The 22620-nt window shown below is 40.8% G+C and overlaps 10 protein-coding genes across 10 annotated transcripts; 5 read left to right on the forward strand and 5 right to left on the reverse strand.

The window, feature by feature from the left end:
- Nucleotides 1-1335: 1335 nt before the first annotated feature.
- Nucleotides 1336-1902, reverse strand: SS1G_01041 (hypothetical protein; the record flags this gene model as incomplete). The annotated part of the gene is made up of 2 exons (XM_001598901.1): nucleotides 1336-1564; nucleotides 1805-1902. The coding sequence occupies 2 exons, from the start codon at nucleotides 1900-1902 to the stop codon at nucleotides 1336-1338; spliced, it is 327 nt and encodes a 108-aa protein (XP_001598951.1).
- Nucleotides 1903-4224: 2322 nt separating this feature from the next.
- Nucleotides 4225-4359, forward strand: SS1G_01042 (predicted protein; the record flags this gene model as incomplete). The annotated part of the gene is made up of 1 exon (XM_001598902.1): nucleotides 4225-4359. The coding sequence occupies one exon, from the start codon at nucleotides 4225-4227 to the stop codon at nucleotides 4357-4359; it is 135 nt and encodes a 44-aa protein (XP_001598952.1).
- Nucleotides 4360-6014: 1655 nt separating this feature from the next.
- Nucleotides 6015-6805, reverse strand: SS1G_01043 (predicted protein; the record flags this gene model as incomplete). Its single annotated transcript, XM_001598903.1, has 3 exons — nucleotides 6015-6084; nucleotides 6188-6449; nucleotides 6736-6805. 3 exons carry the CDS (start codon nucleotides 6803-6805, stop codon nucleotides 6015-6017), a joined length of 402 nt encoding a protein of 133 aa, XP_001598953.1.
- A 1076-nt stretch (nucleotides 6806-7881) lies between these two features.
- On the reverse strand, nucleotides 7882-8434 carry SS1G_01044 (predicted protein; the record flags this gene model as incomplete). Its single annotated transcript, XM_001598904.1, has 3 exons — nucleotides 7882-7926; nucleotides 8101-8204; nucleotides 8257-8434. 3 exons carry the CDS (start codon nucleotides 8432-8434, stop codon nucleotides 7882-7884), a joined length of 327 nt encoding a protein of 108 aa, XP_001598954.1.
- Nucleotides 8435-10063: 1629 nt separating this feature from the next.
- Nucleotides 10064-12748, forward strand: SS1G_01045 (hypothetical protein; the record flags this gene model as incomplete). The annotated part of the gene is made up of 1 exon (XM_001598905.1): nucleotides 10064-12748. One exon carries the CDS (start codon nucleotides 10064-10066, stop codon nucleotides 12746-12748), a length of 2685 nt encoding a protein of 894 aa, XP_001598955.1.
- Nucleotides 12749-13415: 667 nt separating this feature from the next.
- SS1G_01046 (predicted protein) lies at nucleotides 13416-14057 on the forward strand (the record flags this gene model as incomplete). Its single annotated transcript, XM_001598906.1, has 3 exons — nucleotides 13416-13502; nucleotides 13573-13602; nucleotides 13923-14057. The coding sequence occupies 3 exons, from the start codon at nucleotides 13416-13418 to the stop codon at nucleotides 14055-14057; spliced, it is 252 nt and encodes an 83-aa protein (XP_001598956.1).
- Nucleotides 14058-15912: 1855 nt separating this feature from the next.
- SS1G_01047 (predicted protein) lies at nucleotides 15913-16044 on the forward strand (the record flags this gene model as incomplete). Its single annotated transcript, XM_001598907.1, has 1 exon — nucleotides 15913-16044. One exon carries the CDS (start codon nucleotides 15913-15915, stop codon nucleotides 16042-16044), a length of 132 nt encoding a protein of 43 aa, XP_001598957.1.
- Nucleotides 16045-17420: 1376 nt separating this feature from the next.
- On the reverse strand, nucleotides 17421-18170 carry SS1G_01048 (hypothetical protein; the record flags this gene model as incomplete). The annotated part of the gene is made up of 3 exons (XM_001598908.1): nucleotides 17421-17718; nucleotides 17874-18049; nucleotides 18132-18170. 3 exons carry the CDS (start codon nucleotides 18168-18170, stop codon nucleotides 17421-17423), a joined length of 513 nt encoding a protein of 170 aa, XP_001598958.1.
- A 509-nt stretch (nucleotides 18171-18679) lies between these two features.
- SS1G_01049 (hypothetical protein) lies at nucleotides 18680-19630 on the reverse strand (the record flags this gene model as incomplete). The annotated part of the gene is made up of 2 exons (XM_001598909.1): nucleotides 18680-19159; nucleotides 19211-19630. The coding sequence occupies 2 exons, from the start codon at nucleotides 19628-19630 to the stop codon at nucleotides 18680-18682; spliced, it is 900 nt and encodes a 299-aa protein (XP_001598959.1).
- Nucleotides 19631-21184: 1554 nt separating this feature from the next.
- On the forward strand, nucleotides 21185-22509 carry SS1G_01050 (hypothetical protein; the record flags this gene model as incomplete). Its single annotated transcript, XM_001598910.1, has 2 exons — nucleotides 21185-21417; nucleotides 21537-22509. The coding sequence occupies 2 exons, from the start codon at nucleotides 21185-21187 to the stop codon at nucleotides 22507-22509; spliced, it is 1206 nt and encodes a 401-aa protein (XP_001598960.1).
- Between the last annotated feature and the right edge of the window lie 111 nt (nucleotides 22510-22620).

Below are 22620 nucleotides of genomic sequence, written 5' to 3' on the forward strand. Positions count from 1 at the left end.
TCGAGGCCTTTGTTTAGGATCGAGAGTAAGGCAATTGGTTGGTATGATCTTGGATTGATATAATCTAGCTTGTTGGGTTTAGGGATGATTACGATAATAGCTAATCGGAAGCATTTTGGGTAATGTTCCAAATATAGACAATCTTTGAAAAGGGATAGGGTTACTTCTTTTATCTGTGGCTATACGATTTGTAGGATTTTTGTTGGGATTTCGTTTGTATTAAATGTTGTATTCCCTACTTTTAAAATGATTAACTCTATATCTTGTATAGTTATATCAGAGAAGATAATAGATCTGTTTGGGGCTGTAGAGATATCGAACAGGATGTTGTTAACTTCAATTAGGTTTGTTAGTAGGTTGTTGGCGAAGGTTTCCCTTTTCTCTTCGATAGTATTTACAATAGTTTGTTTTGATAGGTTTATTAGAAATAAAGTTCGATATATACTTGTAGATTGATACTATTTGGTTATTCGATATATATCGTTTATATCCTTTACTTTATCTATTTTCATGATATAGAAGATGTGTTTTGTTTTCCGGACTATCTTTCGGAGAGAGCGTTTGGATATAGGAGTCTTGGTGATCTTGTGATCGTGAACAGCTTTTGTATAGTTCTCGTTCTATTAAGGTTATTGAAGAAGGCTTTTTGTAGATCTCTTTGTAGTATTTATATAAGCTTTTATTAGTGTTTGTATAAGAGACTCTGCTAATTGGTTTAGCTCTCCGATAGAGGATGCTTCGAGATCGATCTTAATGTAGGTTAAATTGATTCTTAGTAGATCTTTGAAGAGTGTTTTATTTAATATATCCACTTTAAGTTTTTGTATGGGTTTTGTACTTCGGTAGTTCCAATAAAGTTGAGTTTTTAATATAAAGTGATCTAAAGTGCAATCTAGATGTTCAGCAAGGGAAGTATATATTGTATAAGGCCCTGAAAGGAAGATAAGGTCTAAAGCGTTCCCTTTTGTGTGAGTAGGGATCCCGATTAAGGAGATGAGGTGTAGGTTTCGGGAGTTGGACCATTCTATAAAGGATTCAACTAGCATTGAAGAGGAAAGGTGTAAAAAGTTCTAGTTGGGGTAATGGAGGTTGAGATCGCCTAATAGGATAGCATTTGTTGGGAATCTCTGTAATTCGAAAAGTGAAGTAATGGCTTAATTGCTGTCTACATATTGTATTAGAGTATTATATATATTTATGATAGTGAATATTGAATTGTTTTTAGAGAGTAATTGTATAAAGATTAGGTCTTATGAGATTATAGGTTTAATTTGATTGATTTGTATTCCGATTCCTTTTCTAATATAGGTTAGAATCTGGGGAGTATCCTTTCAATCATCTATTGAAGTGAAGATTTTGTAGGAGAGGTGTGTTTTGGTGATTTTCCTTATTATATCTGTTGCCCAAAAGTGACGCCACCCTTGAGGAGTGGTTAATTGGGTTCATATAATCATTCTTCAGGTCAACAATATCTTTGTAGATATATGGTTTCTGGATCATGATGATATCAATCTGATCCGAGTTTGCTAGGTTAAGGAAGAGATCGTGTGAGATCCCTTTTTTGCTAATGTTTATTTGGGTAATTGTAAGTGGTTTATGATTCATTAAAAGATATAAAGGTCAAGTTAGCGAATTCCGCGAAGTGGTTAGCGGAGTGGGTGCTGACGAGAGCTGTAGAGTGGATGGAGCCGAATAGGCGGGTGGGGGTTCTTGGCCTAAGTTGGTCCGAGGGGAAAAAAGGGGTAGAGGAGTTGGTTATTTGTGTGTCGGATGATGGCTTGGAGCATCCGGCCTTTACACAAACAGAGTTTCCGTTTTCGAGGTATATCTTCCGGATTGTCTGGCGTTCTGATTTTGATTTTCTTTCTCTCCCTTGTGGGCGAAAAGGGCATTTGGGGTCATCTGCAGGGTAGGGGTCGTTGCAATGAAGGTATTTGGGTGGGTATATATATATAGTATTATAATTGATAGTGTGATTGCTCTTTGTATACTTTTCCAAATTGTATAGACAGCAGATTTGTGATTTGAGGTATGTTTTTATATTGTGCTATTGGAAGCAACAATTGTATTGAGTAATCTTTGGTTTTTGTACTAAGAGGGATATGCTGATGTTGGCCTCTAGGATCTTTAGGTTCTTTTTGAGTGGTTCTGCTTCTATCTTGAAGCTTATTATCTATGTTGAATAATACTCGTCAAATAAAGGGTTCATTTGGGATTGGATAATATAAATAAGCATTTGATCAGAGTATTCCTTTATAATGTCGGAGATTGTGTCTTTTGTAACTAAAATGGAGTCTATTTTGAATTGATTATTGAAAATGGTGACTTTCTTGGGGATGTAGTTTAAACGGTAAATGGTCTATTTCTCTTGGATCTCAATTTTGCAATCTCCGATTGTAGATGATATAATGGCTTTCTGTTTTTCAAGGGCTAATAGATTGACTGTTGAGCTGGTGTAAAGAGCGAAGCCTATTTTGACCTCTTGGACCTCCTTTAAGAGGGAGGTGTTTGGTCCAAGGACTTTCTTTAGGGCTATAAGGATTGCAAAAGATCCAACGCTTCGGGCTGGGTGTATTTGGTTGATTCGTATGAACAAATGGTTATCGGAGGGAATCTTGTTTGTAAGGGCAATAATTAAAGTAAGGGCTTTTTGGATATAGAAGGACTTGGAACTTATAAGTATTGTGGGTGTATTTGTATAAGTGATAGTTAAGGGGAAAAAAGGAGAAAAAGGGGTGATAGGCGGAGTAGTAGCTTTCTTAAAGGGAGGATAACCAGTAACAAAGGCATCGAAGTGTTATTCGACAATTGTTTTAAACTCAAGGCAAATAGAGGTGAGGAGTTTTCGTGAACTCGGTGGGAGAGCGCGGACTTCCTCAGAATCTAGGTAGATATCTAGGAGTTGGGTAATTGGGTTGAAGATGGATTCAGCATCATTGACCTTATTGAGAAGGTTGCTGGCCTTGTCGAAGAGTGTTTTAGAGAGGTTTGGGGGGCTTGGGGTAGCCATCCGACAAGAGTGAACAAGAGTAGAGAGTTTTCCTGTGATTAAATACAAACGGGGCATGCCACGTGACCCGAAGGTGTGAGGCGTCACAACAATTTTCAATTAAAATTATTATTAATAAACTAATCTTAAATTAAATTCTTTTAATAATTATATATTCAAAATAATTTTATTATAATATAAGTCTAGTACCCCACTTCTCAGCCATTTTTAATCTCAGTTACTTTTTTATATCAAAAATAATGATTTTTATTTATTAATATTTCAATAATTAATAAAATAAATCAATTTGTGACCAAAAGAGTGTTTATAGACCAGCAATTGTATTTAACTTAGAATCTACAGGTGAAGAGCGCCTGTAGATGGGGATATCTACTCTATATATACACAAATGAATGGTCTAGCCGCAATGGCTAGGCAAAAAGAAGTCATATTTATCCCTCCAATGATCTTACTTTACCGATAACCATTGATACCTAGTACTTGTCAGGATCTGATCCTCAGACCACCTAAATCGTATACTAATCCTGAGTAATCGTATCATGTGTGGACATGGTTAATGTACCTGAGGTTTCTTATATAATAAGGGTGGGAGGAAAGCAGGGGTTTCCGTCACAACTAGACTTAATTAAAATATTCTTATACATAAAAGTTGTTCTTCTTGATACAAAAGAATGAGTCAAAATAAAAGTTTTAGATTTATTTTCCTTTTATTTATTACTACAATAGTCTCTCTTTATTCTCTATATCAAACTATCCTTAAAAAATATACTTTTCAACCTTAACCTTCAATGAAGATGCATTCGCCAAACCAGAAGATCCAAAGACTGTAAATATTCAAGCTTTCTAGCTTTATGATTCTCTCTTATCACTCATGATAGGATGGTAAAGGAAAGGTTACGCAAAATATATTTCAATCTATTGAGAAGGAGCAGGGTTGCATTTCACTTCTAAGGCATTGACGGACGCCGACGAAAGATCCTTCAATGGAACATTATACGATTATCGAAAGCATCTTATTGAGCTATGATTCCATAATGTAATGATCAACAAGCTGGATTTATTGTTAATCTTGCTGTCCTTATCGCTTCATTCTCTCTCACCCCCCTAAGCAACGCAATGTGAAGGACCCAACGTGAGCCGACCAAAAATATTTCGCCAGAGGAATGCTAAGTCTATGATCATTCATAAGCGGCGACGAACGTAGTCGTAGAATCATGTGGGAGTGGGAAGCAGGTACAAAAAACTCCATCAGAAAATTTGATAAGCCAGGCGGCGATGGCGGTACCAATGCGAATGGAGCAAAATCAGCAGTCATGGGTGATACATCTTATTTTGACCGACTCTTTTGACCGACAAAGACATCCTAGTGAGACTCCGAGATACCTAGTCATAATCCACGAAAGAGACATCATCTCAGTAAATGCCAAATGTAAGATCAAGCCAAGGAGTACTCTGTCGATGATCAAATGGTTTGACTATGGCGCCCGGATGTCCCATTCTGACTCATGGATTATTCTACAATGCAACACTAGTTTTGATGTCTTGAAGAGTATTATCTTGTTCATCGTCGGCCAAGAGTAGACTATGTGGACGGGAGATCTAACTTTGCTATTCTTTTAGGACCTCTGAGAATAGCCTCAACTTTCTGGCAAGTCCAAAAAAGCGTTCATCTTGACGAAAGTGGTAAGACTATATTCAATCTAAAATAAATATCAGCTCATAAAATTGTCATCGGAAGTGCGACTGACACCTCCTTTCATAATCTGGTGGAAGACTGTGGAACATGACATATTTAAAGATATTGCCTATGAGATGTATCCAAAGTCGATAGCCTTCTTCATGTCTGTGGATGGAAAAGTAAGAAAGGGGTGGTCGGGAAGTGCGGACGCAGGATAAACAATTGACCGCTGCGGCCAACGACCGATGATCAGTGAAGCCAGCAATAACCAGTTGGAGGCTTGAAAGCTGTATGGTGTCGGGTCTGTTATAATTCGGATTCTACCATAAGCCACTTATCAATCTAAAGTTGAGAAATCGAGTGGTGTGTATGATTGAAAGAATTAATTTTTAGTATTTCTAAAATTGGATAGAAGCGAGAAAACTAGAGCTAAATGCGATGTGAATAAATTCCGATTTGTATGAAATAAGACGGTATAAAAATTATCCGGAATACTCTCCAAGTGCTAGTACTCAAAGTCTGATAGAAAAATTCAATACACTCCATAAGAAGACAGGAGTAAGTTCGAAAGGAATAAACAGAAATAGTGAAGCTTTCCGGGAATCAATACATTTACTGGGAAGGAAATCAGACCTCTCTCTCTATGTCAAAATTTAAGTTAATTTATATAATTTAGACTACCTATCACCACTAGTCCAAGTTTCCTGAAGATGAGAGAAAATAACTTTGGATAGTCTGACTAGTGGTGTCTATCCAAGAATCGGGGATATAATAATGAGTGTGCAACACATTTATAGATAAAACACACTTTCACCAGCATGCCGAGACCAAATGTCGTTATAACTATATATTTACTTGTATCCGTAAGTATCTTACATTAATGACTGAAGGCTTGGCATTGAGCACTAGTCCATTGTCTTTTAAGGAGTGGTAGGCACACAGCATTTATCTGTCCAAGCAAACAAATAGGGGTAAGGCGGAAATAAAAATTCGAGATATGTGAGTGCAACTTCATGGAAAACACGGTAACCTTATACACATCTTGAAAAATCAAAACACCTAGCCCAGATAAATGTTTAATATCACCCTGGATTTTGTGGCTTTGTATACCGCTAGTACCCGGCAACTTGGCGAGGTCTCAAGCGAAACTATTACTTGAGCTAGCAACGGTGAGTTGAAATTTTAAGCATTGCAGCTATTGTGAAGTGGACATGCAGAAAGCCAGGTAATCACAGATAACGAAGATTTCCTTATCAATGTAGACCGAAAGACCCTCGTAGATATAAATCTTCGTACACGGAAAGCAAAAACAAAAACAATGTGGTATCAAATGTCTGCCCCCTTGCTGAAGGGGGGTTGCCACGCGAAGAGATCCAAGGGCTCTTTGAATACCAAGCTAATGGTGTAAAAGTAATCAATGATCAAGAGACATCAAAAATTTGCATCGCAGGATTTTGATTATCGGAGAATAAAAAAGATGCCAATGTTCTAGAACATACATCTCACCACGTTTTTTTGTTGGACGATGGTTTGCTTCGGTCTTCACGTCTCTGATTGGAAATCCGGGATCATGGTCAGCCATGTAGTTATGATTGGGCAGTGGTGGACCCAACAGGATATCGGAAATGAAGAAGTCTGATCTGATAGTGGAGTCCTGGTATAGTGGCACCGTGGATGATAAAGTTCGCACGGCCAAAAGCGTGGGGGGTTTAAGCGGTGAATTTATTTGGGGCTTCTGATTTCGGATGGGGAGATGCAGAACTACAACACTTCGCATGCATTAATATTTGAATTGGGGAGATTTCATACTCCGTATGTTGACGTGTTTAGCTTGTGCGGGCATATCAATGAAAATCGATCGCCCAAACATAGAACGAAGAGGCAATGATCGGTACTCACATGGCACTTTGAAGTTCAAAAGTTGTCGTCCATCAAAAGACCGGTCATGAGATTAAACAATCATCAAGCAGGTCAACCAAGTTTTCTTTTCAAATCGACATCTTTGTGCCCATCGAATTATTTAAGGTTGAGAGTGAGAACAGCTTACTTTGAAACCGGCCAAAGGACTTCCATTTCGGGTATCCCTTTACCCATGTCTGTAAATTCGCCTCAGTCATTGTTGGTGGTCGATGCTCATTAGACACTTTTCCACGGTGATAAGATGAAGAGCTGAAACTACCGTGGACAACCAAGGGTCTAAATGATAAATGTGCTTAAACTATCTACTAACGTTCTATTTTTGGGAAATTTTGAGTTATCAAAACATTCGTTCATCAGTTCTTGGAGAGAAATTGGATCGTCTTCATTGTCGAGTTTCATAAACATGACTATCAGGGATGATTAACAGGATTAATAGGGCTTTGTAGTATATGAATATTTTTATGGTCTGTGAGTATATTTTGATGAGCGTGATCAACAAACCTCGGATGCGCGGGTACTTAGAATAGTTGCTAAGAATACAAACGCGAAGATCAAAGCAAGGGCCCTTATGATACCAAAGAGTCGAATCCGAAGAGAAGATGCATGTGAAAAGCGATGCTTGAAAGGGAAATCAGCATAATGAAGACATCGCTCCCGGGAGTGCCAGTGTCTATTAAAGTTAACGCCTCGAAAAGCTCAAATTCTTACATTTTGTTGGGATCTAAAGTACTTCAGTGTGAAGCGATGACGATATATGGTCTTAATTCACGTGGGAATCGCACGCCCGATGGCCTGTCATCTAGCAGCGGCCAAGGAGAAGCTCTCTTCGCTCGTCTATCGTATCATCGATGTTTATGTGATGTGTCCCCTGCATGTCAACTTGCAGCTTGTTGATTTGTACAGAAAAACAACCGAGTTTCGACCGACTAATGGAGTCTTATAGATGTTCGAAAAGGGTCCAGATTGCAGAAGCGCCCTCATGGGAGCACATGCAAAGAGTTCCAGAGGCACTTAGGCTTTGGAAGTGGATATCAACAGGATGATTTCAAACATTTTTGAATTTGAGCGAGGAAAGGAAAAGCAAAAGAAAATGTACCAAGCCTTTTTTTTTTCTTGTGCAATATCAAAAGGCTCGGATTTACCGGATTAGTCCTCCCGACCGTGCACTCCTTGCACTCCTGATATCTTGTGTTACCCCCTGATCGTACTAAAAAAATTTCGCTCCCGCTGGCGCCGCATGATTGATAGGGCAAAGCAGGGGCAACTAGATCTTCTAGAAAGGTTGTTGAGATTCATCCCCTTGAAGTCGTATTAAGTCCTAGAATGGCGTATTGCAGGTAAACAGTGTTACCACTGTTATGTGTTAGGTTTTGATGTTCCTCTCATTTCTATCACATACATACGTACATCAAATGAATTGATTGGTAGTAATCGTTTCATCTATCACTATCACAATAGACAATACATTTGCAAGAGTCATTTAAGTTCTCACCTGCATGTGAAATCTTCGCACAATACCCAACAATGAGCGATGGCTGAAGGAACACGAATCAGTGGTGGCCAAAGCACTATATGACCGAATACTCGTGAATCGTACTGCGTAGATGCAAAATAGCGTTTACATGTTCATGCACGAAAGTATACGTACGATCCCGCCGAAACACTACTGCAATATCAACGATATCCCGATGACAAAGCGAGAGCACGATGGGGATCTTCGTATACTCGACTGCAATAAACAGTCCAGCACAAACAAGCTTTGTCCTTAGTATGCAACCAACTAAACGAGAGCGTCGAGAGGACACGGTCACGGCACGCGAAGACATCTTGCTTCCAGCTGTCACCTTGTCATCTTTGTCGTCGCAATTAACCCCCTCACCACACAGCTACTTAAACACGGAATGTCCCGATGGATCTCCACATTAGGAAACAAAACATGTCGGAGGAAAGACTTCGATTCTCAGATGGGTAGTGAGAACTGCTCGCTGCCCAAAATAATATCTTTTGTGTATGGCAGTGGATCTAATTCATTTGGAACGTGAGCCCCCCCCCTATGTTTTGTGGGTAGCTTATCCTTTCACTATCACCTCCGGGATTCATGGAAACCCGACTAAAAGTGGAGAATATCCTCTTTATCTTTTGGAAGACATGCAACTGTCGACCTCGGACTTGATCACCAGGACTTGGTAGCCTCGCTAGGAGAGCGGCGTTGTAGAGACGCGTTACCGGTTTTTGGAAAGATTGCCAATTCGCATGTATCCTTCGATAGGCAGCTGGTCTATTCCATCCATGACAGTATTCCTTGATTCAAATCCTTAGATACATATTTACCAAAACTCATTACCACACTTGTCTCAAGTAGGTACGGGATCTATCAATGGTTACACGCCATAGAAACCCACTACTACTTCGTACACCCTGGCGGACTAAATCCGATCCGTGCCAATTGGAAGTTGCGAACTTTGATGATACTGAAATTTGAGGGCATCGTGGAAAAAAGTTCATGGGGCAAAGCTAGAAAGTTTGATTGAGACGATTCAGATGATACTATCTTTTGTCTTTCTCGCATTAGGAAATCAGTTTCCGTGCCTTTTAAGCTTGAACACTAAAGCATTTATTTGGTTTGCATTACGATGACGACTTGGTATATCGGATTTACCATGTAAATGGATAGATGGACGGACTTGAGCTTTAAGGTAAGGACAAAGCTTTGGGCAATAGATGGGTATTAGAAGTTTTCAGTTCATTATTGTTGAAAGAGGGAAGAGCCAAAGAAATCTGGATCCTCATAGTGTGGTCTACTCGTACTTGAGCAATTATTATTATTATTATTATTATTATTATTTTATCGTTATTTCTCTTGGTCCACTCCACTTCTCATTGTTCCTGCCCCTTCAAGACGCAAGACGCAACCCGCACCAGCGTTATAGCGTTATACTAATAGTGTCCACTAGTGCTTTACACCTTTCCAACGTCTATTTTCTCCATTTATCTTTCTTTTCTCCCATCCGACTTTCTTCTTATCTTTAAATCCCAGGTAGAATCCTTTGTTCTTCGTTCCCTTTCTACCTCCTTCATCTCTTCGTCTATTATATTCTTCAATCCATTCCTTATTGTTGACTCATCAACTGAATATTCATTACAAAGAGATAAAGAATATCTTCGACAATATTTTTACCACGTTCTAGGCTTCGGATCGGACCTTTTACATCTTGTGGCGTCTTCAAACCAAGATTCTGGCGCCGAAAGGTATACGCAAACTGCTAGCAGGTTGCATCATAGCCTGAAGGAATCGGTACCTACCGATTGCCGACCTTTAAACCCCCACCAACCAATATCTTCGACACTCTGCGGACAATCATTCTTTATATCTGCTTTAGTTCAATAGGGCTGTTCGAGGGGGACTTTGAGAAGGATCAATTGCTATCGAGATATCGAAAACTTTCATATATACAATGTCCGGCGAACATGCGTCGACGAGCGAAAGCAACAACGAAAATAATCCCATTGCGTATACGGAGTTGGCAACTGCGGATGTCAGTCCATCTGGAAGCGTAAATGGAAGTGCAGTCAATAGTACTGTTAACAGTGCCGTCAACAGTGCAGTCCCAAGCAGGCCAAACAGTGCAGGAGGGAATCCTCCAAAGAACCGAGGCAGGGTTCGATTCAACGCCACAAACGAAGCCAATGATTTGGAAAACAAAAAGTCCCTCCATCCATTGAGGGATAAGTCTGTCTCACCTCACAGACTGATAAAGCAAATATCGATACCAAAATCTGCCAAACACACCCCATCTCATTCGAAAAACAGCAGTGTCAGTTCATTGATGAGATTCACTCCTGATAAGGAAAAGGACAATCCATTCACAGATTTAGCAGTGATCAACAATAGTCCCATTACACCAACAGCAGTTAGCAAACCGAGACCGAGCGTATTAAGAAATAATCCAGGGGGAGGATACAAAGCAGAATTATCGGATGTGGAAGAAAGCAATGAGAAGACTTTCTCTGCTTTGGCCGCCCAGAGTCGGGCACAGAGGATTGCTTCATTGGTTGGAAGCCACTCCACACCGAACTCAAGAAGGAACAGCTTAGACGATGACGCAGACGATCAACCATCTCCACGACCAAGGAATCCGGGGGGGCTTCCTGTCAGAATTGACGATATTCCACTTGTTCCAATGGAGAGCAGACCATATGATGGAGCAGATAGCGACGACGATATCCAGAACGAAAAGGCAAAAGAATCAAGCTCAACCGAGGCACATAAACTCGTCAGATCACATACGAGCAAAGGTCGAAAAGATGCATTCAAAATGCCTGTACCACGTCCGGGCTTAGTCTCTGGCCAAGTCACACCAGAAGATGAGCATGCTATTGTGGAAGACTATGTTCCACGTCCTCAACAATTCAGAGGTGGCGTTCTCTCTTCACTTCTAAAGCTGTACAATCCACCTACCAATGGTACTATGAGCTCGCCAGTCTCAAGAAGAAATAGTGATGTCTCTGAAGGAACCCTTCCAGTCTCCCTTGGATCTTCCGGAGTCACGACTCCAAAGAAGAATGCGAAGTGGTATCATCAAAAGAATCAGTCTCAAGATACTCTCGCTGGTCTTATGGAAGCATCAGCAATGTTGGCGGCCCCAGCTGGAGGAAGTGGTACCCCAAAAAAGAAGTCTGCGAGACCTGGAATGGGAAGACGTACTCATAGTGGCAGACTCATTGAGACAGCAGCTAGGCAATTGGCCGGAAAGCCTAGATTGGAGGACGAAATTCGAATCACTATTCATATCGCCGAAACTTTGAGCAGACAAAAATATCTTTTAAAACTTTGTCGAGCATTGATGACTTACGGAGCACCAACTCATCGTTTGGAAGAATACATGAAGATGACAGCTCGAGTACTTGAGATTGACGCACAAGTTCTTTACATTCCCGGTTGTATGATTATCTCCTTTGATGATGCATCAACACATACCACTGAGGTAAAACTTGTTAGATCTGTACAAGGTGTTGATCTAGGCAAACTAAAGGATGTTCACGAGATTTACAAGGAGGTAGTACACGATGTTATTGGTGTTGAAGAAGCTACGCAAAGGTTGGATGCAATTATTCGTGCCAAGCCAAAGTATCACCCTTGGTTTTTGGTTATGGTATATGGTTTTGCCAGTGCTAGCGTAGCACCATTTGCATTCCAAGGACGTTTTATCGATTTACCAATCGCATTTTTATTGGGGTCACTTCTTGGTTACTTACAACTTATCGTTGCTCCTAAATCTGATCTCTATGCAAATGTATTCGAAATTTCCGCCGCCGTTCTGACATCTTTTTTGGCACGAGCCTTCGGTTCGATTCGTGGAGGTGATCTCTTCTGTTTCTCAGCCCTCGCTCAATCTTCTATCGCTCTTATCCTTCCAGGTTACATGGTTCTTTGCGGATCGCTTGAGCTTCAATCACGTTCTATGGTCGCCGGTTCAGTCCGTATGGTTTATGCGATCATTTATTCTCTCTTCCTTGGATATGGTATTACTATCGGCACCGCTGTCTATGGCCTTATGGATTCAAATGCTACGAGTAAGACTACATGTGACGCACCAATGAACCAGTACGTTCGTTGGTGTTTTGTCCCTATCTTTACTTTATGCCTCACAATTATCAATCAAGCAAAATTCAAACAAATGCCTGTTATGCTCGGTATTTCGTTCTCAGGCTATATCGTCAATTTCTTTTCAGCAAAAAGATTCCCTTCGAGTGCACAAATTTCGAATACGCTCGGCGCTCTTGCCGTCGGTGTACTCGGAAACTTGTACTCAAGGGTTAGACATGGAGTAGCCGCAGCGGCATTGTTACCTGCTATATTCGTACAGGTTCCTTCTGGTCTTGCGGCGTCTGGCTCTCTCCTTGCAGGTTTGAGTACAGCAGACTCCCTGACGAATAGTACGACTTATGCAAACGGAACCGCGAAGGTTAATGGAACGAGTTCGGTTCCCATTTCAAGCAACGAAGACCTAAACACAATTGTTTTCAATGTCGGCTATAGTATGATTCAAGTTGCTATTGGAATTACCGTTGGACTCTTCCTTAGTGCGTTAATTGTTTATCCATTTGGAAAGAGAAGAAGTGGACTATTTAGTTTCTAGATGGGAGGGCCATGCGTAGAATGTGGCGGAAGGAGTATGTTTGGGGGGGAATATCCATCACATATGTACTCATATGTACACACGGATACCGTCATTCGTTTATTTGGTTTTGTAAAAATGATGGGAGGACAGAACATCGTCTTAAGTATTTGAGCTAGGAGCTAGGGGCAAGATAGCAAGCGTCGGTGTTTAGGGCTGTTGGTTGTGTTACACCAAGGGAAGGCGCAATCACCACATTCTTTTGGAGGAAACGAGGGGCACGGGAGTTATGATTTTTGTTTAAATTTTCACGAGGGCTGGAGTATACTTGCTACCCCGCTCTTTTGTTATGGATGGCTGGGTGTGTTTCAAATGCGATAGATGGAGCAGATGAGTAAAACATTAGATTTAGACTTGCTTAGACTTAATCGCTTGCTTGGAAGGAAAATAGAGGGGAAATAAATGAGCTAATGGGAATAATGATACCAGGGAATAAGATAAAGGAAGGGAAGGAAAATTCTTGTATACTTTTTTTTTTTACCATTGAAGGGATTGGTTTATGGGTGGGCGAAAAGGCCTAGGTTAATGGGATAGAATGAAACACTCTGATCTCGAATTTGTGTTCTATTCTGATGTACTGCCTATCTTTGCTGTCAGCATTGTATGAAAGCAATCTTGGCTTTCGATGATGTCAGTTCTCCAAGTATCAAGCCTCAAGGCTTCTGAAACTGAAACTGGAGATGAATCATCACAGACTGGATTAGATAGCGGGGCAGTAAGTGACGTGCCAATTCATCAGCCACGGAGTCGCAAGCTGGTCGTCGTCATTCATGCTAATTTTGGAGGGGGGTGGGGGAGTGGAGCACGAATTCGTAGTATGATGATGATTATTTGAGCTGAGTTTTGTGGGTCGGTTCACTGGTGGCTGGTGGAGTATGTATGATACTAGATGATTTCAGCATTTGGCTGGGTGGGTTTTGTATAAAAACGAAATTAAATATATTTATTAATTATTCGAATGTGATTTTTTCAATTCTATTTAAAAAGAAGATTTATTAGTTTAAATATATTCTAGATAATGAAAAGCTTTGTAGATAGATATTTGATTATTTAAATAATAATAATTCTTGATCAGTTTGTCACGATTCACCATTAGGATTGATGGTGTTACGATGGTAGCAAACTGATTAATTAGGAGAGCTTAGGCCGTGTGCAAACACGATCAGATTTCATCGAATTAGTATGTGATCTTGGTCACCTGAAGATCGTATGCGCACGCACCATCAGAAATCGCGTGATAAGGAGTCTTGAGGAGCCAGAAAGCTCCTAGGGGCCCCCTTTATTGTTCAGTATATAGTCAGAGTAGTTTCATAGTTTAGGAGCTTCGTGCTCAACTTAGTTATCAATTAGTTTACCTACATTCGACTTGATCTAGTAACGACTTCACTTCCAAGTGAAGACTAGTGATAAAGCCTTAACCCACAACTACCAATCAGACGAAACCTCAGGCAGCCGCTGCCTCCAGTACAGTATCGTTACACAGTTATTAGAGTGTCGAGATTTTATGTGTCTGGACTTGAGAAAAATATAATAGAACCAGAGGTTGTATGCTAGGGTATTGAATATAAGGAAGATTGGTCGTTTATTGATAATGGGAAATTGCAATTTTAGACAAGAGATGCTAGAATTGCTTGGTGGCTGTGTCGATCACTTTAACATCGTGATGAAGGGGCGTAAGCGAGTACTATGGTATGGTATGGGTAGCGAAGGATAGCGAACTCGATATGTATAATATTTTTTGAAGATTCGATCAATATTGACGGTAAAAGTGTAATAACGACATTCCCCGATCATATTGGTTATGGAATATATTTATGCATTCAGCTAATAGTAATTGAGCTTCCCATTGATGTTTGATCGCGTGTTTCTGTTCCTCCTCATCGTTCCAGTGGACTAAAGTAACATCTTACCTGATTGTTTTAGCAGTTTCCAAGATTCCTTCCGTTTTATCTATCTTACTGCTTACTTCAATCTTCCCCTTGACTAAGTAGTCAATATGTCAATGCCAAATCGAGGCTCATTCAATTACCCTACATTTAGATCCATAGCTGATCTATTAGCCCTCCTTGGTTGCAGACAATTCCTCGATATTAGAAGGATTTTAAGCTTAGACCAAAAGAATATGATCTTCTAATAAAAGACGTCGCACTTGCTAGAATCAAAAACATAAAGTATCTAAGTATAATATACACACACCACGCTTACCATGATGAAATCGATTTATGACCACTATCCATTTGTATAGTAGCTTCCTCGAGATTCCGTTCCGCCTTTAGAAAATTGTTCTGCTAACGTGGAGGGGTCACGTTTCTTTAAGTCTATCCAAGCAGCTGAACAAACTCAAGAATTCCATCTTCACAAAAGCTGCAGCCTGAGAGAGCTAGTGCTAAATGTCCGAGTATATCTGCAATCTTCTCCGCGGCGGATCCATTCTGCTTCTAGGTCAGCTGAGTTCTTCATAATTGTTGAGTGCGCGAAAGTGCTCAACAAGGGGAACAATGTGAGGAGGCATTGGGGTTATACTCCCAGCATTTCGTTCCTATTTTTAAGTCGTAATCTTAATCCAGGCTCTACGTCAAAAATAGACATTTCGAGGAATTCTTAATCATGTACTGGTATGCTCAATGTAACGACAACATACCTGTACGTACCTTTAGGCAGTAAATTCAATAACCTTCGCTTCTGACGTTCGTCATCGAGTCCATCTGCAACAAGTCACCATTTATTATTGCCATTCCTAGGGAGCCAATCCAGGACGGAATTCCATGCTGTATCTGTTGCTCTTTGGGTTAATTCCCAGTCGCTTTTTATTTTCCCGGTATGCCAAGGTCAACCGCGAGGTCTTCGAAGCCCTGTCATTCAGAGTGGTCTTTGGCGTAGTTCATGATTAGACCTTGCATGATTTCTCTAGCACTCCCATTAATAGTCTTAGGATTGGTTGCGTCCACCCGGAAAACGTTTTTATAGCCACCTGGACTCTAGTATATTTACTCCAGTGCGGTTTGCGATTTACTAATGTCGATTCCTTGCACGGAAATAGCTCTTTCCAAAGTTGATCATCTTTCCCGGTGAAACCGTAGAGGGATTATTTTTGGTTTCCTTTGTAATATCCTCTCTGCAAGGAAATGTCTCCAGCTTTGCAAATGGTAGATACTTTCCGACTTGGAGTTCCTAGATCAAACGAAGATCGAAGCGTAATGCTTGATGTGGAGGCACTTACTGCCTTCGAATTCTTCAATGTAATGGGAGGTGAGTAGTGAGTGTATCATTATTAGCCGACTTCGATTTCAGCAGCTTTTTAACCCCATTTTTCAAAACGTCGTCTATCTTCAGCTAGGCTTTCTCCAATGAATGAATAGATTTCCACCGAGAATGATCTATCCTTAGAAATAGGAAAAATGCCATATTTGTTCTCCAACTCCGTTACCTTGCTGAGAAAACACGAAAAAATCTCGTTTCTTAATCAAAATCCGAAAGACTACTTGATATCACAAAGACTCTAGATCGTCGATATCCCGCAAGCTCCCTTCGCCAATCCAAAGTTTCTCACTATCAGTTTTCCAGCTTGATCTATCTGACACCGACGGAATATAATGAATTCTATAAATTTCTTGGACATTCGATTAGGCATATTTGATCAAGTCACAGCCAGCTTTTGAACTATGATCAACTGCGTGACAATTAATTGGAGGGACCGCAAAAACTAATCCAACAGCTTCGACTGTATCACCTAACTCTCCTCACCCATCCTATCGTCTGCTAAATTTTCAAAATAGATATTTACACCATCTTGATTTTTTTTTAGAGATCCTCGTTCTTTCTTAAAGAAAAGGATCTACCTACGCGGAAGAAACGCTCATTACTTTATTATAATAATCTTACTTAAAATACAGAAATATAGAATAGAGATTATTATAACTGAATCACCACATTAACTTCTGCCTCTCCTCTAAAAATATATAAATCCGCACAAAGATTCGAAAGGGGAAAAGAGCAAATCAAGTAACCTTACAAGATTTTTAACTATCCCAAGCAAAAAAGCCCGTGTATATGTGACAATTATCATTATCTACACCAGACATATTGATATCTAGAAGGAAGAAAAGATGGCAAACAGAACTGAATGGAAATGATAATTCGGATAAAATTTATATATTGCAGCCTCTGGTTGGAAAATAACTTACATCATTTCCGACGGTGTGTATTGATACCTCTGTTATTCGCGTCTTTGCACGCAAACAGTAGCAAATTTAGTATGAAGGTCAACTATTATCATGCATTGATCATTGCAGCTTTCATGTTATCCGTTCGTGCAGGCACATCTGTAGACTCCCATGGCACCCGCTTTTTCATGTTGTGCACGGCGACCTAGAGGAGCGGAGAGTCGTCATGGGAGCTAGTCTGACATGAACCTATGGTTGAGGCCTGGGATGCGAATTGGTCCTCTTCATGTTACAGCAAGCCACACCATAATTTCCAATATACGAGCAAGAACTTGGGTATCATTTTCATCTCTCATCTGCATCTACTCAACCAATATTCCCAGTCCCGATTTGACTGTCGTATTCATCCTCATCCTCCATCATTCCACCGCAACTATCATATCATCATGCGTACCAGCACATCTCAACCATTAATTCCTCACCGCCCTATAAATCTCCCTCAAATCCATCCCCTCAATTTCCCCCTCTGTCACCTCCCCCACAACCCTTCCCGGAACACCTCCAACCATACTAAAACTCGGTATGACCATGCCAGGCGGAACCACTGTACCCTCCAAAATCTTCACAAAATCCTTTACTATGACGAATTTGCCCACTACCACATTCGCACCGATATGAACATGATTTCCTAGCATTGCTGCTTCGATTATGGAGCCGGCACCGACGAATACATGATCACCGATCTTGAGCGGAAAGTATGAGAATGTTCTGTTAATATCCCGAGAAGAATATATCAGCAAAAGGCTCCCTTGAAACATTTCTCTCCACGAAAACTAAAAGATACATAAGAAAAGAGCAAAACAAACCCTCTATAAATTTTCCCCGGCGGCCTCAACTCACACCCCCGGCTAAAAAAACAATACCTTCCAATCGCAACCGCAACAGCATTTCCCGCCTTCTCCCCAGAAGTACTAGGAGGTAATGTCCTTAACAAATCACCGCGGATAATAACTTCAGCTTGGATTACTGTTTTTCCGCCTAGGATAATGTTCGTTGTGCCGATGATTTGGGAACGACGAGAGACTTTGTTACCTGTGTCCTGGAGGGGATTAGTGTATGCATTGTGTATATGGTTGGCTTTGGAGAATAAGGTTGTGATGATGAAAATGGAAAAGGCTTACTGTTTCAATATATTCGCCCTTTAGCGCTTTGCGGGACATGGTGATTACATGGTAAGAAGGTAGATGGAGTTGAGGTTGTCGCGTTTGGAGCTCGGTATTAAAGTCGACGGGTGGCAGAATTTATAAGGCGGTAAAGGGTTGAATTAGAAAAAAATGCCCCCCATTGTTCGCTTGATGGTTAGAATCGCTTCCCGTTGACGAAGACTAGATCATATCCTCTAGTGTTCAATGTTTCACTAGACTTTCATACACAACAGTGAAAATGATTATGGCTTAGCTAGGCTGTAGGTTAAATTGTATCATCGAACATGTACCAAATATTTGACAATGACAATTATCCTCTATGCAGATGTATCGTGTTAAATTATTCAAGTTATTCTCTTTTATTGAACTTCGACCAAGCCTTTCATCTTCAGTGCATGAAGTTCCTAATATTGATTCATTGATACCGAGCCACAGGCGAAATAGGTAGCTTGGCTGTCCCATTCCATGCCCAACGATATAATTGTTTTGGACTAATACTAATCAGCGTTTCTTCTCAGATTCCCTCAAGTAACTGACAATGGTGGTGAAGGGTGCGACGCATTAGACGAGTTATCTTCGGACACAACATCTTTTTCAAATATCCCATCACCTGTTATCTTCCATCCTCCTCCAGCACGTTTTACGAATTCTACTGCCATTTGCCAAGCATCTGTATCAGCAGCATCTCCTGACTCAAAAGTTTTGAGATATCTGTAATTTGCCTCGGGTGGATCGTTGAACATTTCTCGCATTAATTGAGCATAACAATTATTTCTCTCCATCCAAAGATCATCAAAATCAATCCTGCTTTTCAGTTCTTCGTCTTCTAGTATATCGTTACGTGGAACCAATTGAACATATAAATGATCCAACCTTGGTAATTTTTGGGCGAGATATTCGAAGTGATTTGTTGCTATTGGAAAGATAGCGATATATCTCATAGATCGAATACTAGAGTTGATCAGAGGTATGGCATCATTTATTCCAACAAGATTCCCTAGTATCTATAAAAAAATCAGTTAACTACCACCAAATTGAACGTGTAAGTGACTTACAGAAGGGGTATCCAATTCCCACCACATGGATGATTTGTAGGCCTTTAAATTAGACCCTTCATTAAGAAGCAAAGATGTCCATGGTCTAATTTGGAGGATCTCGGAAGACTTGGCATAAGTTCGTGGTAAAGTGGTAGTGGCCAAGGTATAGTGTAATCGCTCATCAAAAGAGGGAACTGTAAGCGGCGACATTCCAGATAATGGACTAGATGTTTCTGGTAGAGTTTGTGGCAAATCCGTTGGATTATCCCTCTCTGTGATCTCCGTGACAAGGGCTTCTTTGGATGCGGGTCTTTGCAATCGTAAGTAGTGACATTCGATTCCAAAGAGCCATGCCTCCATTACACTTATGGCGGCTGAAGTCAGAGAAGCGAGAGCGGCAGCAGGTGCGGCAATCAAAATAGTTGAGGGATCAATCATATGAAAGAGCCGTTGCCAAAAACTATCGAATTCGCGGCACCGAGGTATTCCATCCAAGCAATTTGATATCTTCTCCTCCCGAACCACCAATGTAAAGCTTGAGACAATGCCGGCGAGAGATTGGGTACGAAGAAATTGGAGGAAGGGTCCTGTAAGATCATTGAGAATTGGTCTAGAATCATCTTCTGAATACTTCAAGATATATCGTGTATATTTGAACAGTAAGGGTAAGGTTGGTTGTCTCCATCGTTTCGAAATCACAGAACAATTCTTGAGGTCTCGAACTTCGGATGTAGTTACATTCAAGGTTGGTTCATCATGAAGTACCGTATGGGAATGTGACGGAGCTTCTGAATCCAAATGGCTGAGGATATTGACTAGCAATTCATTTGGAAGATCTTCAATTGTGGTGGGACCCCGTTTCGTAACGTCTACGGGGATGGTATGTGGAGTAACGTGGGATGTTGAGGGATGTTCCATTGGAGTCGTTGGAGGCTGATATGATGATATTTCTGTAGATTTGCCGTCAATTGTGAGAGTTTTGAGGGTATCCAGGCTTGGGGAAGGTATCTCAGGATTCATCTATTGTAGAGCTTGGAGGCAGGAAAATCCAACAATATTTATAATGAGGTTAGAGGTTGAAATGGACAGTTTGTCTCCGCACCTCGGTGGATGTGTGAAGTAGAATGAATAACGGACCACTTATTAACTGGATAGGGAATATATGTCAGCAAGATCTCGATCCTTTGAGGCTGTTATAAAATGTAAAAACATCGAAAGGTCTTTTTGTCCACATACCGTCAATTGAGTAATTTGAAGCTCTAGGACTTCGATGTAGAAGACTACCGTGAGATTAAGATTATATCAAATATGCAAAGTAATTGATGGGGTCATAATTCAGTGGCCCAAAGCTGTAGGATAAACGGTTAAACTGCTTACAGATAATTGATGTGCTTGGCAAATGACGCTAACGAAATCTAAGGTTTTGTCCCATGTGCGGGGTTAATGTATGTGTCAATGCTTAGGACCTCTTTCCTCCTCTCTTCCTACATAAATAAATTCACGAATTCTTTGCTCTCTAAACTTCTACAGAATATAATAATGAAGAGAGAAGAAATGTACGACCAATTCAGTTGAAAGCTTCAACCACTACCTCCAACCTTCTCTGCCAGCCCGGTTCCGAGTTTGTATAAGGTGAGTAAGTTTTGGGAACCATCTGGTTATGCCGTCAAAGGCCATGCACAGCACCAACGTCAATGCTTCAGTAAGGTATTACCAAGCAGGAAACTATACTACATTCTTATAAAGATCAACAGGGTGGAGCTATAATTGTAGTGAGGATTCTGGAAAGCTCGGGAGGGCAGATGAGCAAGCTGTCGTGTCTTTCTATATAACTTTTTGGATCAAGGAAAAGTCTGTGGATCAATCATACGATGGCACGAGTATATAACCATGGCTTATTTGCCTTTCAAACTATTGCTATACAGTTTCTATCCTCACTTACATTCTACAGCTACAGGATTTACACACTCTTATCAATTTCTCTATTCCAACATGTCTCCCAAACTTCATCGAAATCCCCCTTTCCGGGCTGAACATCTTGGATCTTTGCTACGTCCAGAGCAACTGCTGTCGATAAAACATGCTCTCGACAATGGAAAGGATAATGTTACAAAGGATGATTTGAGAAAGGTGGAAGATGTATCCATTGACGAGATAGTTCAAGCACAACTTGACCTGGGTTTCCATGCCGTGACGGATGGGGAGTATCGCCGTCATATGTTTTGGTATGTTGTTGTTCGCCTGCATAAGATTCACTCCTTCATACACCACCCTCATACACCACCCCCATACACCACCCTCATACACCACTACACATATAAAAACACATACTGATCAATAGAAGGGGTACATTCTTTCCCGGCCTCGAAGGATTTGAAGAAGTCCAAAATCCTCCCCTCGATTCTTTCCGCCGCTACGTTCCCGACATAGGCGCATTCCTCGAAGAAGGCCATAAACCCGGTGAATCTGTTTACTGTACCGGCAAAATAAAACATGTCGGGAGCACCTACATCTCCCAATGGAACTACCTCAAAAACCTTCTTCCAGCAGAAAAAGTCAAAGAAGCGAAAATCACCCTCGCAGCCCCGAATTGGTATCATCTCCGCTACAAAACCGGCCACGCATATCCAAAAGACGTGTACCCCGACGATGCTTCATATTTCGCCGATATAGCCACCGCCTACCGGGCAGAGCTCAAAATATTATATGAAGCCGGACTCCGAAATATCCAAATTGACGATCCAAACCTTGCATACTTTTGCTCCGAAAAAATGCTGGCAGGCTTTAAACAAGATGGAGAAGACTCCGATGCTCTCTTTGAATCATATATCAAGCTCTACAACGATTGTCTGCGTGATCGTCCAGATGATATGCACGTAGGCATTCATCTATGTCGCGGAAACTTCGTTAACGGTCGTCACTTTTCTGAAGGCGGATATGATGTTATCGCTACGAAACTATTCCAAGATCTAAACGTTGATACATATTACCTTGAATACGACACGGCGCGGGCAGGAGGATTTGAACCGCTCGCCCACCTTCCTAAGAACAAAAATGTAATCTTAGGATTGATTACGAGCAAATTCCCCAAAATGGAAAATCTGGATGAATTGAAAGAAAAAGTTATAAAAGCAGCCGATAAGATCGCTGAAGGGAACGGAGAGACGAGAGAAGAAGCATTGAAAAGAATGGGTGTTAGTCCCCAGTGTGGATTTGCGAGTCACTCGGATGGAAATAATATGCAGAGAACGGATATGATTGAGAAATTGAAGTTGGTGAGAAAATTAGCCGAAGAAATTTGGCCTGGTGAACCATGAAGGGGGAATTTTGTAGGCTGGCTGGAAATATGTGAAATGAGATGATATGAAATGCATGGGATGGGATGGGATGAAACGGGAATAGCATTTTATGGGTAAAGATGATTGATT

This window comes from Sclerotinia sclerotiorum, genomic scaffold (genome assembly GCF_000146945.2).
Source record: "Sclerotinia sclerotiorum 1980 UF-70 scaffold_1 genomic scaffold, whole genome shotgun sequence".
NCBI lineage: Eukaryota > Fungi > Ascomycota > Leotiomycetes > Helotiales > Sclerotiniaceae > Sclerotinia > Sclerotinia sclerotiorum.